At 41.0% G+C, this 13,592-nt stretch overlaps 1 protein-coding gene across 3 annotated transcripts in view; it reads left to right on the top strand.

Moving 5' to 3' along the window:
• The window catches only part of EDRF1 (erythroid differentiation regulatory factor 1), a 40,544-nt gene that overhangs the window by 21,935 nt on the left and 5,017 nt on the right, over positions 1-13,592 (top strand). For all 3 annotated transcript variants that reach the window (XM_078076994.1, XM_036103064.2, XM_078076993.1), the window contains 7 exons: positions 36-254; positions 2,239-2,462; positions 4,589-4,747; positions 4,906-5,055; positions 6,257-6,410; positions 8,258-8,373; positions 9,243-9,394. In XM_078076994.1, coding sequence (XP_077933120.1) covers positions 36-254; positions 2,239-2,462; positions 4,589-4,747; positions 4,906-5,055; positions 6,257-6,410; positions 8,258-8,373; positions 9,243-9,394 — 1,174 coding nt within the window. The remainder of the gene's footprint in view (positions 1-35; positions 255-2,238; positions 2,463-4,588; positions 4,748-4,905; positions 5,056-6,256; positions 6,411-8,257; positions 8,374-9,242; positions 9,395-13,592) is intronic.

Below are 13,592 nucleotides of genomic sequence, written 5' to 3'. Positions count from 1 at the left end.
GACTCATGGTGATGTTTCCTTCTTTTTCTTTCAAGGATTTGCATGGGCAACTGATTTGTCTACAGACTTAGAGAGTCAGCTTTCAGTCAGTTGTAAATGTTACGAAGCTGCTAATGAAATCTTGCAATTTAGTGACTTAAAAAGCCAGAACCCAGAACACTACGTACAAGTATTGAAGAGAATGGGTAACATTAGAAATGAAATTGGTGTGTTTTACATGAATCAGGCTGCTGCACTGCAGAGTGAGCGAGTAGGTGAGTATCTCTTTGGAGTCCGCTCTTTATTGCCTCTTCTCTTAGAAAATCGTGCTGATTCTATGGTCTGAGCAAAGAATTGTGGCACTTGACTTGATGTAGAAAGGGGTGCTCTGTTGATGAATCTTTTATTCTTAAGTTCTTGAGAAATAAAGATAGGAAAATACATTTCCCTTTGAGATTCATCATTTCATTGTCCTCCATTCTCCATCTGATCAGTTCAGAAGTGAAGCGCACAGCCAGCCTGTGCTAGGCTCTGTGCTGTGTGTGTAATTGACTAAAACATAGTCCTCTTTCATGTCAGGAAGCCAGAGAGAAATACAGATCTTTGGGGTGCCGGCCTGGCTCTGTTGGTAGAGCATGCGACTCGATCTCGGGGTTGTGAGTTAAAGCCCCATGTTGGTTGTAGAGATTACATAAAAACAAAGTCTTAAAAAAAATAAAAGAGGGGCACCTGGGTGACTCAGTCATTAAGCGTCTGCCTTCAGCTCAGGTCATGATCCCAGGGTTCTGGGATCGAGCCCCGCATCGGGCTCCCTGCTCAGCAGGAAGCCTGCTTCTCCCTCTCCCACTCCTCCTGCTTGTGTTCCCTCTCTGTCTGTCTCTGTCAAATAAATAAAATATTTTTTAAAAATATAAATAAAGAAATACAAATTTTTGAAAAATGCCATAAGCACAGATGCAGTACAGTAGAAGAGTGGGGAAAGGAGATGTTTATTGAAGTTGTAAGGCTTTTTGAGGGCTTTTGGAAAGAAGGTGTGGTTTGAGCAGATTGGTGCATGACGTAGGATATCAAAAGGCAGATACGGGCAAGGGCGTGCTGTCCAGACTGAATAGGCAGCATTGAGAAGGACTAGAGATGCAGGGTCCAGTGGATTGTGAGGGTAGCAGCAAGTGGTCTTTTGTGATTCGGGCAGAGGATGACGGATTCAGCTGGGCCTGTGTTGAGTTTGAGATACGGGTAGACATGTGAGTGGAAGGTCTGGCTCAGTTGTTGGTTAGAAACCTGTACTTAGAGCTTTTGGGGTTAGCAAGACATAGGTTGGGGATCACTCAGATGATATAGGGAGGGGATAGTTAGATCCATGAGAATGCTGGAAATGTCAAGACCACCCAGCATAAGGAAGGAATAGGGCCGCAGTAGTACGGAGGACAGCGGGTAAGTTGAGGAAATGTGTGTGTGCCTGGTTGTTTGTGAACTGTGCTTGGCACTGGGGATACAAAGAGGTCATGCTTTTTAAAGTGTTTTGTTATGTAAGAACCTGTGCTTTTGAGGTGTCTCTGGAGGAGGAAGTCCGTGAAGGAGCACGCAAAGTGGTAGTCAGAAACCTAGGAGAATTAGATACAACCCAGATCATACCTCTTACAACTCCATGGGACCACGTGTTTTGAATCTTTATAAAATAGGGCTTTGCTCAGATGTCTTTATTTGCTTGTTTTCATATCAGTCAGTTTATAGTGAAAGAGGGCCATGTTTGAGTATTGTATGAATCTGCTCAGGCTGCCATAACAGAATATCACAGATCGGGTGGGTTAAGACAGAAATCCTACTTCTCACAAGTTGGAAGCTGGAAGTCCAAGATCAAGGTGCCAGCAAGGTTGGGTTTTTCTGAAGCCTCTCTCCGTGGCTTGTGGATGGCCACCTTCTTGCTGTGTCCTTACCTGGTCTTCTCTGTGCTGTGCCCCTGGTGTCTGTTTCTCTTAGAAGAACACCCGTCATGTGGGATCCGGGCCCCATCTTATGACCTGGTCTAACTTTAATTACCTCTTTACAGGCCCTGTCTCCAAATACAGTCACATCGGGGTTAGGGCCTCGCCATGAATTTGAGGGGGTGTGGTGCGAGCAGGTCACTGCGATGGCCGCACGCAGCTGGTTCCTTAGCTGTCCTGTCCCTGTCCTCCTGCCCTTGTCCCTTCCTGGGACGTGCAGAGGGTTGACACTGATGTCTGCTTACATGTGTTGTTTTCTCTTTTTTTGGTGCAGTGAGCAAAAGTGTGTCTATCGCGGAGCAGCAGTTGTGGAAAAAAAGCTTTTCTTGTTTTGAAAAAGGAATTCACACCTTTGAGTCGATTGATGATGCCACGAATGCTGCCCTGCTGTTGTGTAACACGGGGAGACTCATGCGGATTTGTGCGCAGGCGCACTGTGGTGCCGGCGGTGAATGTAGGCGGGAGTTCTCGCCAGAAGAAGGCTTGTATTACAATAAGGTAACACGCGTGCGTGTCGGACCTCGTCCATTCACACCTAATTGCCGTTTACCTTTGCCACCGCTCCCTGAAAGTATGATAAAGCTAACTAGAGCTGTGGTGACGGCACAGGAGAGACTGGCCCTAGAATGCAAGAATGTAGTGTTGAGGGAGGCATGTTGAAAAGATGGTTATCCAGTGAGTCGTGTTGGCGTAAGCAGAGGAGACGTCCGGTGGATTAAAGGCTGACATGGAGAAGGGTAACTGAGAAAGTGCCAGGAGAGTGGAGGAGAAGCTTTGCGTGATGAGACCAGCACAACACAATAGCAGGGGTCACAGAGTAGACGATGGACACATTTAAATGTGTAAGAATAACGATTCCCAAATGCACAACAGAAAGCAAAATTGAAAAGCAAACCCCAGTCTAGTGAAAATATTGATAACACAGAACAGATCAGAGGTGGATAAACCCTTCATATATGAAGAAGAGTTAAGAACCATTGAAGACGGGTGCCTGGCTGGCTCAGTTGGTAGAGCACACGACTCTTGGTCTCCGGCTTGTGAGTTCGAGCCCCACGTTTGTACATAATGCTTACTTTAAAAATAAATAAATCAAATAATCACTGAAAATAAACTGCCCCAATAGACAAAAGGGCAAATAATCTTTTTTTTTTTTTTAATTAACATATAATGTATTATTGGTTTCAGAGGTACAGGTCTGTGATTCATAACACCCAGTGCTCATTAAGGGGCAAATCCTTTTTTTTTTTTTAAAGATTTTATTTATTTGACAGAGAGAGACACAGCGAGAGAGGGAACACAAGCAGGGGGAGTGGGAGAGGGAGAAGCAGGCTTCCCGCGGAGCAGGGAGCCCGATGCGGGGCTCGATCCCAGGACCCTGGGACCATGACCTGAGCCGAAGGCAGATGCTTAACGACTGAGCCACCCATGCGCCCCAGGGGCAAATAATCTTGAACAAAAAATTCATACACATTAAAAAAAAGTGGTTAATATGTAAGAAATTTCAAATTTTAAATTTTTATGATATTTAAAAATTGAGTTTCTTTTGTTTATCGAATTGCCAAGTATTTTGGCAAGTGGTAACATCCAGTGTTGGAACAAGAACTCACCTTTTTTTTTTTTTTTTTTAAGATTTTATTTATTTGAGGGGGGGCAGGGAGGGCCGGGGGGGAGGGAGAAGGGCAAGCCGACTCCATGCAGAGCCAGCGATGGGGCTCCATCTCAGGACCCTGAGATCATGACCTGAACTGAAACCAAGAGTCAGATGCTTAACCGACTGAGCCACCCAGGCAACCCAAGAGCACTCCTTTAACAAGTACTTCACGGCTATGTGAATACTAGTGAAGAATGTTTGTGGCACAGGAGATTTTTTTTTTTTAAGATTTATTTATTTATTAGAGTGCGAGTATGGGAGGAGGAGGGAGAGGGAGAGAGAGAACGAGCAAACTACCTGCTGAGCACAGAACCAGATGCAGGGCTCGATCTCACAACCCTGAGATTATGACCTGAGCTGAAACCAAGAGTCAGATGCACCACCCAGGTGCCCCATGGCATGGGAGATTTTAAAATCCTTTTTATAGTTTTTTTAAGTTTACAGATACACAGAAAAATGTAGATGATACACACAAGAAATGTAGAAATTATCGCTAGGTGATGGAATTAAATGTGATTTTATTTGCTTAAATATAATGACCATGCCCTTTAGGCTGGAGGTAGTAAAGGGTGGACGGGGTTGCTTCTTTTTACAGTCAGATCCAGCAATTTTTTATCCTTGGGCTCATCAAGTTAGTTTTTTCTAGCTTACTAGTTATATAAACAAATTTTCATTTAGAAAGGAAGAAAAACAAAGGAAATGCATCTTCGTGCATGAGCATGAGTCAGAAGGCACTAAGGCTTATGCTGGACTCGCTGTGGAAGTGGGGAGGGCTTGCAGTCCGCTTGAACTGGCTTGCCTCATTGCAGCGGTGTCATTGATACGGTTTTTTCCTTTCCTCACAATATTGCCCTTCTGTAAATTGTTCCCACACCAAATTAACATCTGGGTGATTTTAAAGTATGTTTTATTTTCATATGTTGTTGGCATAGATTCAGACCAAGTCAGAACTGGATCTTTCCCTCCCTCGCAGGCTGTCGATTACTATTTGAAAGCTCTGAGGTCACTGGGGACACGAGACATACACCCGGCTGTTTGGGATTCAGTGAATTGGGAATTGTCCACGACTTATTTCACGATGGCAACTCTACAGCAAGATTATGCTCCATTATCTAGGAAAGCTCAGGAGCAGGTAATAATATTTGCGGGGCTATAAAAGAAGCCTTCAACTTTATGCCTTTAACAGATATTGAGCATATTTTCCGTAACAAGCAGGATTTAAATATTTTTATTTAAGATTATAGGCTTGTCATTTTTTTCTCCTCCCCCTTAAAAAAAAAAAAAAAACAGATTGAAAAAGAAGTCAGTGAGGCTATGATGAAGTCCTTGAAATACTGTGATGTGGACTCAGTGTCTGCCCGACAGCCTCTTTGTCAGTACCGAGCCGCGACCGTCCATCACAGGCTGGCGTCCATGTACCACAGTTGTCTGAGAAATCAGGTATTGCCATTCCAAACCTAAGTTCAACGCCAAGTCCATTTAAAAGTGTCTGGTTGTTTTTCTTATATTTCACTATCTATTTAAATGCCATCTATTCTGTTAGCTGCTTTAGAAAAACTTGCAGTGTAGGTGATTTTCCGCTCTCGCCTCTGCTGCATATTTTTCTCTACAATAATTGATTGGGTATTATTTTGTGAAATTACTTATCTTCTGTGTGCCACCCCTTCCCCACCAAGTCTCCCTCCAGACCCACCCGGAGTAACTACTGTCCTGGATTTTCCAGTATGTCCGCACCTTTTCTGTTTTACCATTTAAACATTTTACCTGGTGGTGAACTTTATAGGAGAAATCATACTGTACGTATTCTGTGGTTTATTGCCTTTGACTAGACATGGTGTTTTTGAGATTCCTCCTGGTTGGTGCATTTTCTTAGTTCACTAGTATTCATTTAATGAATATATCACAGTTTATCCATTTTGTGATTTCTGAACTTTTGGATCGTTTTAGTGTGAGGCTATTAGAAGTAATCTGCTGTGAACAACCTTGTACATGAATCCTGGTACTCAGATGCATGTGTGTCTAAGAATAAATAGAGGCCCAGGTTGAAGGTACCTTCCTTCAGAAAGGTTGCCTGGCTTCTGCCAAGGAATCTTGTGTTTGAAGTTTCTCAGGAATGTTTTTTTGTTCCTGTTGCTCTTTCCCTTTACTTAGCTCAGGACCAAGACAACTTACCTTGCAGTCCCTTGGGTATGGGCCTTCTTCTGGGTGCCCTTATCCTGAGAATACTGTCCTTTGAGGTCCAGCTTAATCAGAGAGGATTTCTTTTCACTTTAAGCTGGCCCCTGGACACTCTCCCCCTTGCCCCAGGACATCCTAACCAAAATTCAGGCTTGCCCAGATGGCCTAGTATCCTCAAGGCAAAAGCAAGCTTTAGCATTCCAAGACAACCCAGTGGGGAAAGAGTTGTTTTTTCAGCTGATAGTGCCAGGACAGCTGGGTGTCCACTGCTGGAGTTGGACTCCAGCACCTCATATACAAAAATTAACCAAAAGTGGATTAAACACCTAACTGTAAGAACTAAAACTGTAAGACTTCTAGAAAAATAACGACACTAACATTTAGTGATCCAGAGACTTGGTTAAGTAGTTATAGTGAAACCCAGGCTTTAAGATTTGTCTTTTTATTTTATTTTTGATTCTAGGTTGGTGATGAACATCTTAGGAAGCAGCACCGGGTGCTGGCAGATCTTCATTACAGCAAAGCTGTTAAGCTTTTTCAGCTTCTCAAAGATGCTCCCTGTGAACTACTTAGAGTACAGTTAGAAAGAGTGGCATTTGCAGAATTCCAAATGACCAGTAAGTTAATTTTTCATTTTACAGATCTGTGTGCATTGACTTCGTGTTGGATTGTCTTAGAGTGAGACAGACGTGGGGATCTCTCTTGAATGTAAATAATGTTGTTTTCTTTTTAATTTGCCCATAGTTAACGGCTTTGGGTAGGGGCCAGGAGAAGTCTCTATACTTCTTGAAGTTTAGAAAATGGATTTGATTATGTTCTGTGACCTATTTATGTTCGTAGAAATATTGAAATATAGCCCATGCTCTCTTACTTGGAAAAAAGAATATGACAGGTCACTTGAGACCATTAGAGATATAAATCATCATGAACAACATAGAGAAGCAGTGGTCCCATTGAATTCCTTTAAGCCTGCAGTGGGTACTGGCAGCTGTGGATTACAGAACTAGAACTGCAGATCCTGAGCAAGGTTAGAGCTCTACGGGAAGGGACGGGAAGGAGGCAGGCGGATGAGCTGGCTTTGCTAGGGCAGGCCACAGCAGGGAGGGAGTCGCTGCCCCACACTCAGTGTGTTTGCCTGAGTTCTCCCGCTCTTGCCCACCTGCTCCCCTTCTGCAGCAGGGGTCTTTGGAGAACTGGCTCTCATGTGGTAAAGAAACAGACGTTTCTTTGAAGTGCAGCTGTTCATTTGATTTTATTTCAGTTGTTTCCTTGTATAAAATTAAAATAAACGTAATACTTAACCAGGTAGATGACTCTTTCAGTAGAGTATCCCTGAAGGATGCACAAGAAAGTGATAATATTGCTGCCTCTGGGAGCCAGGAGGAAGGCTTTCACTGTTTTCGGATTCAGATTTTATACATTTTGAGAATGTATTACCTATTCAAAACAGTTTTTAAAATACTTTTTACTGGGACCCCTGGGTGGCACAGTCAGTTAAGCATCTGGCTCTTGATTTTGGCAGAGGTTGTGACTCAAGGTCATGAGATCGAGCCCCATGTCAGGCTCCACTCAGTGTGAAGTTTGCTTGAGACTCTCTCTCCCTTCCCTCCCCCACCCCCACCCAAGAAAAATAAATCTTTAAAAAAAAAACACACACACAAAAACTTTTTACTGAAAGTATTTTTAACTTTTTGCCAGTGTATACTAGATGGCAGGATTAACAGTAGCTCTTTCTGGGGGGTGGGTTTTGGGTGACCTATTTTCATTTGCATCTTTGAATTTTCTGCCATGTTTGAATTCCTTCAAGAGAGCAGGCATCATTTTCATAGAAACAGATACTGGGAACAAATTTGCTAAGATGATAAGTATGGTTAATTTTCCTTCTAAAAAATGTTTAAAAATTGAGTACCTGAAAAAAGTAATGTAAACATTTGGGGGCCTTTGGACCAGACTTGTCGCAGCTGGTTTCTTTGACCTTACACTCCGGTCTTATTTCAGATAGGCTGTGTTCTCACCCTGACAGAACCAAATGGTAAGGCAGGGAGACAATTGTTACTTACTGTTTTGTAGACTTAATATTTTTATTTAGAGGGGCGCCTGGGTGGCTCAGTTGGTTAAGCGACTGCCTTCGGCTCAGGTCATGATCCTGGAGTCCCTGGATCGAGTCCTGCATCGGGCTCCCTGCTCGGCAGGGAGTCTGCTTCTCCCTCTGACCCTCCCCCCTCTCATGTGCTTGCTCTCTCTCATTCTCTCTCTCTCAAATAAATAAAAAAATCTTTAAAAAAAAAAAAATATTTTTATTTAGGGATAATTATTAAAAGTTGGATTTTAGAAAATTTGTTGAGATTCTCGTGAGCTACTATTATAGCATTTGAAAATCAGTTTTCATTAATACATTGACATTGGATGGGTTTCTAGATTTATATTTAAAGGAATGATCATTTTTGTGTTTTTAACGCTCTAGGTCAGAATAGCAATGTTGGAAAATTAAAAACACTATCTGGGGCTCTTGATATAATGGTGAGAACTAAGCATGCATTCCAGCTCATCAGAAAGGAGCTTGTAGAGGAATTTGACCAGGTAAATGGAGAAAATATTTATCTTTGTTTTTTGTGTGTCTTAAGCTAAATGGTGAACATATATAGTGAGCATGTGGGGTATATGTGTGTGTGAGGTGTATGATGTGTGTGTGTGTATATACGGACATATATATGTGCTTTGCATAAAACATTAACAGTGATCTAGTATATTTTCTTGGTGGGATTATTAAACTCTTTAAGTTGGAACTATATCTTTTATATTAAAATTTTTTTTTCTTTAACCACATAGAGCTTAGTAAGACCCCAGTAGCATAACATCTCTGTTGTGTTTTCCTTTTGCTTTTTTTGTTCTTGTTCTGTTTGTTTTTAAGAAAGAAAGAGGTGCATAGCTCTTTTATAATTTCTACTAAACTGCTGGGTAGCAGTTGAACAATGAATAGGCTTAAGCTCCTTGGAAAGCAGTTCTAGTTTGCCTGGCATTCCAGCGTTCATGCTGCCTTCTGCTGTTGCTGAAAGCTTCCCTGAATCCCCCATGGTCCACCAGCCTGTTACCTCTTCCAGCCCCGGTTTGTCCAACCCTGTAGCGTGCCCGTTTCCATCTTGCTCCTTTACTGCAGTGTTGCAAAGTGGGAGATTTCCATTCGGGATTAATTTCTTCTATGTAAGTGCCTGTTAGGTGTGAGGCATTTTTCACAGGTTTTAGTCTATCAGAGTGATCTCCGGGGTGGGAGGCTCATCACATTTCAACAGGCTGTGCCTGGAGGAAAACAAATGACCTGGGGTTTCCTTTTGTTGGTTTTGTTTTTGGCTAATAAGTTTATGGGGTGAGTGCAACTGTGGTCCCTTCACTTCACTATGAGGCTGTCACTCTCGGGCAGCTTAGGTTAAGTAACTTCTTGTTGTTTTCAGCCTAAGAGTGATGAGTCCACTCCAGCTGCGGATTCCTCTCCTAGTCTTAATCGAGAAGAAGTGATCAAGCTCCTCAGTATATTTGAATCTCGGTTGTCATTCCTTCTCCTTCAGTCCATCAAGCTGCTGTCTTCAACTAAGAAGAAAACAAGGTAAATCCGATGGTTCTTTGTGGAAATTTCTTTTCCAGCAGCTTAACCTGTAGAAAGGTAATAATCTCTACTGACCATATGAAAAGATAGATAGGTTGTATTCATTCTTGTCTTTTATGTGGGTGATCAGGGATTTTAAGTGGTGCTCTTTCCTGACTTGGTAAATCAGATGAGACTCCTCTCCGTGTGGCCTACTACGTATTGAAACTATAGAAACAGGTCTTGCTTCCTAAGAGTAAATACCCTACTGGTTATACGTTTTCCCTGAGAGATGACTGACCCTGGAATGAAGACCTCGACTGTTTCTAGGAACTCTCCATTGTCTTTAATGGGAAGGCAGGACTACAGTTTTGATATTCAGCACCGAATACACTAATAGGAAGGAGATGACGGAGCATCGAAATCTCTGTAAAGCCCAAGAACTTAGTGAAGAGAAAAGTGTGAGCATCTCAGCAAAAAATGTTCTCACACACCTGTACCAGCTTGTCTAGTTCTTTTGTTTTTGCCAGAGTTGCTATGTTGGCATCATTAATTTAACTTGAAATTCTAGTAGTAGGTACTAGACCAGGAAGGTAATACAAATAATATGTCTTCCTTTTTTTAAAATGTAAGTACAGTCTAGCCATCACCCTACACATACATTGTTATCAGTTATTCTATGTGTGTATTTTATCAATTTATAATCTTCAGGTGCTTTGTCTCTATATTTGTTTTAGTTTACATATAGTAAAATTTACTTTTGGTGGTGTATAGTCCTTCAGGCTTTGAGAAACACATACAGGTATGTGTCTCCTGCCAAAATCATGACACCGAACAGTTCCATCACTCCAGAAATTCCCTCTTGCTGCCTCTTGGTGGTCAGCCCCTGCTCTGCCCCAAATCCTTAGATCTCAGGGAGAAAGCTTGCTGTCTTTTACCAGTAAGTGTAGCATCAGCTGTGGGTTTTTGTAGATGCCCTTTATCAAGTTGAGAATGTTCCCTTCTATTCCTAGTTTTTATCATGAATGGATGTGGAATTTTTGTCAGTTTATTGGTACACACATTGAAATGACCACATGGTTTTCCTCCTTTAATCTCTTGATGTGCTAGAGCTCGTTCAGTTTTTTTGAATGTTAAACCAGCTTTGCATTCCTGAGATAAACCCCACTGTGTTGGCACGTGTCATTCTTGGGTATCCCTGGGATTCCGTGTGCTAATACTGTGTTGAGGATTTTTGTGTCTGTTTGTGAGGATGGTTCTCTCCTGTAGTGTGATCACAGTTCTGGTCTTGTAGTGGTTTTGTCTGCTGTCAGTACTAGAGCCCTGCTGGCCTTATTAAATCACTTTGCAAGTGTTTCCTCTTCTGGTTTTTAGGGTGTAGAGTTATTGTTTCTTCCTAAAGGTTTGTTAGAATTTACTAGTGAAATTATCTTAACCTAGAGTTGGCTTTATTGAAAGTTTTTCACAATGAGTTTAATTTCTTTTTGTAGATAAAGTTGACTTTTTCTTCTTGAGGAATGAAAGTGTATTTTAGCTGTTGTCAGATGCATAGGTTCACAGTGTTCCGTATTATCCTGTTAATGTCTTAAGGTGTTTGTTGTGGTAGCCCTCTTTTCATTCCTGATAATTGCCAACTTTTGTCTTTTTTTTTTTTCTTGGTTAGTCTGATTAGAAGTTCATCAGTGTTATTGATCTTTTCAAAGAACTGGTTTATTCAATTTTTTTTCCCATTTTTCTATTTTTAGTGTCATTGATTTATACATTTATCTGTATACCTTTCTTTCTGCTTATTATGGGTTTAATTAGCTCTTTTACTGGTTTCTTTAAGTGGAAGCTTAGATTATTGACTCGAGACCCTTTCTCTTTCCTAATATAAGCATTTACTATAAATTTCACTCTGCTTTTGCTACATCTCACAAATGTATTTTCTTTTTCTTTCAGTTTAATTTTAATTTTTGATATCCCCTGAAACAACTTCTTTGACCCCTGTGTTATTTAGAAGCATGCTGCTTTGGTTTCTAAATAGTGGGACTTTCCAGGTAATCTTTATTATGGATTACTAGTAATTCCATTATGTGCTGAGACCATAACTTCGTATGATTTCTCTTTTTTGTGTACGTTTGTATTATGGCCTAGAATATGGTTTGTCTTTTCCATGTGCACTTGAAATATATGGGTATCCTGCTCTCTTGGATAGAGCATCCTGGAAATGTCAATTAAGTTGGTTTATAGTATTATTCAGGTCTTCTGTATTCTTACTGATTTTCTACTTGTTTTATCAATTACTAAGAGAGGAGTGGAATTTTCCAACTACAGTTGTGGATTCGTCTATTTTTCTCTTTGGTTCTGTCAGTTTTGTTTCCTCTGTTTTGATGTAGACACATTTAGATGCATACACATTAAGGATTGGTCTGTCTTGGAGGATTGACCCCCTTACCATGTGATATCTGCTTTTTATCTTAATATAACTACTCAACTTTCTTTTGGTTGATGTCTTTTTCTTTCTTTCTTTTAACCTAACTATGCCATTTTTAGTAAAAGTGAGATTTTTATAAATGACATATAACTGGGTCTTGCTTTATTTAATCCAAACTTAAAATTGGTGTCTTCAGACCATTTACATTTAAGGTGATATAGTATAGTTAGATAAAATCTGTCCTCTTGTTAGCTGTTTTGTCTTTTTTGCCTTCTCGAGTTACTTGAACATTTTCTATGATTGCATTTGATTTCACTATTGATTTATTATTTATACTATTTTTTAAATGTTTTGGTGGTTGACCTAGGGTTTAGGTTTACATCTTTAATCAGAGACCACTTTCACGTGATATTCTGTGGCACCACATGTTGTATGAAGACCTTCAGATAGTCCCTCCCAGTTCTTCCCTCTCTTCAGTTGTTACCATTCATTTCACTTTTACATATGTTACAAACACAATACACTACTACTGTTTCTGCGTTAGATAGTTACCTTTTAGAGCAATTAAAAATAGAACAATTTATTTTTATGTGAATTTATTTTACCTTCATTTATTCCATTTCTAGTGCTCTTCTTGGTACAGATACCATTTTCTGTCTGGTGTCCTATTCTTTCTGCATGAAGAACTTCCTTTAACATCTACCAGCAAAGAATTCTTCCATTTTGATTGTCTGAGAAAGTCTTTATTCCTCCTTCAGCTTTGGGAGATGTTTTAGCTGGGTATAGAGTTCTAGGCTGACAGACATTTTTGTCCCACACTTACGGGATGTCCCTCCCTTGCCTTCTGGCTTGCGTGTTCTCTGACAGGAAACCTGTTCTGATTCTTACCTTTGTTCTTAGGTATATAATGTGCCTTTTTTCCACCAGCTGCTTTCAGGGTTTTCTCCCCCCACCCCCAGCAGTTTGAACATGATATTCTTGGGTGTGTTGTGATTTCTCCTTCCTTCCTTGGTATTTTTACTTCTGTTCCATTCTCTCTTCTTTCTCTGTGGTTCCAGTTGTACCTATGCTAATCTATCTTTAAGTTCACTGATTCTTGATTTTTGTCACTTATAGTTGAACTTGTCAAAGGCATTCTCTATCTCTGTTTACTGTGTTCCTCATTTCTGGTATTCCCATTGGGTTTTTTCTGTAGGTTCCATCTCTCTGCTGAAGTGACCATTCTGATCTTGCACATTGTCCACATTTTCCACTTGAGCCTTTTAATGTATTAATCATTGTCATTTTAAATTGCCAATCGGATAGTTCCACCATCTGTGTCATATCTGACTCTGGTTCTGTTGATTCTTTCTCTTGGTGTGTGTTGTTTCCTTACCTTTCTACATCTCGTAGTTATGGGAAACTGGACATCTCAGCCTGAGGGAAATAATTTTTGTGCCTGGAAAGTTCTTAACACCTGTCCTATGCTAGACCTTTAGTATGGGGGGTTGAGTTCATTTTTCTAGCCTGGAGCTGAGCTGTGGTTGAGATTTTTTTGTTGCTGTGGTTACTTTTCATGTCCGGCAGCCTTCAAGTTCCTCAAGCAGTGCCTGTGCTTAGTCTGGAGCAGGTCTGCAGAGGGTTTTTCTGAATGTCTCCTCCACCTTTAGTTTTAGGATTTTCCTAAGGAAGGTGTGTGGTACCTCAGAGAGGGTCTGTCTTCACACTCTTAGAGTTCTCTCAGCTATAATTCCACTCCTGCTTGTCCTTCAGTGCTTCTAGCCTGCTAGGGAGGGGAAGAGGGTGGGCCAGGCCTTCTCAGTT

The sequence above is a fragment of the Halichoerus grypus genome, chromosome 7 (genome assembly GCF_964656455.1).
Source record: "Halichoerus grypus chromosome 7, mHalGry1.hap1.1, whole genome shotgun sequence".
Lineage (NCBI taxonomy): Eukaryota > Metazoa > Chordata > Mammalia > Carnivora > Phocidae > Halichoerus > Halichoerus grypus.
Note: the sequence above shows the minus strand (reverse complement) of the source record. Positions and strands in the feature narration are given on the sequence as shown.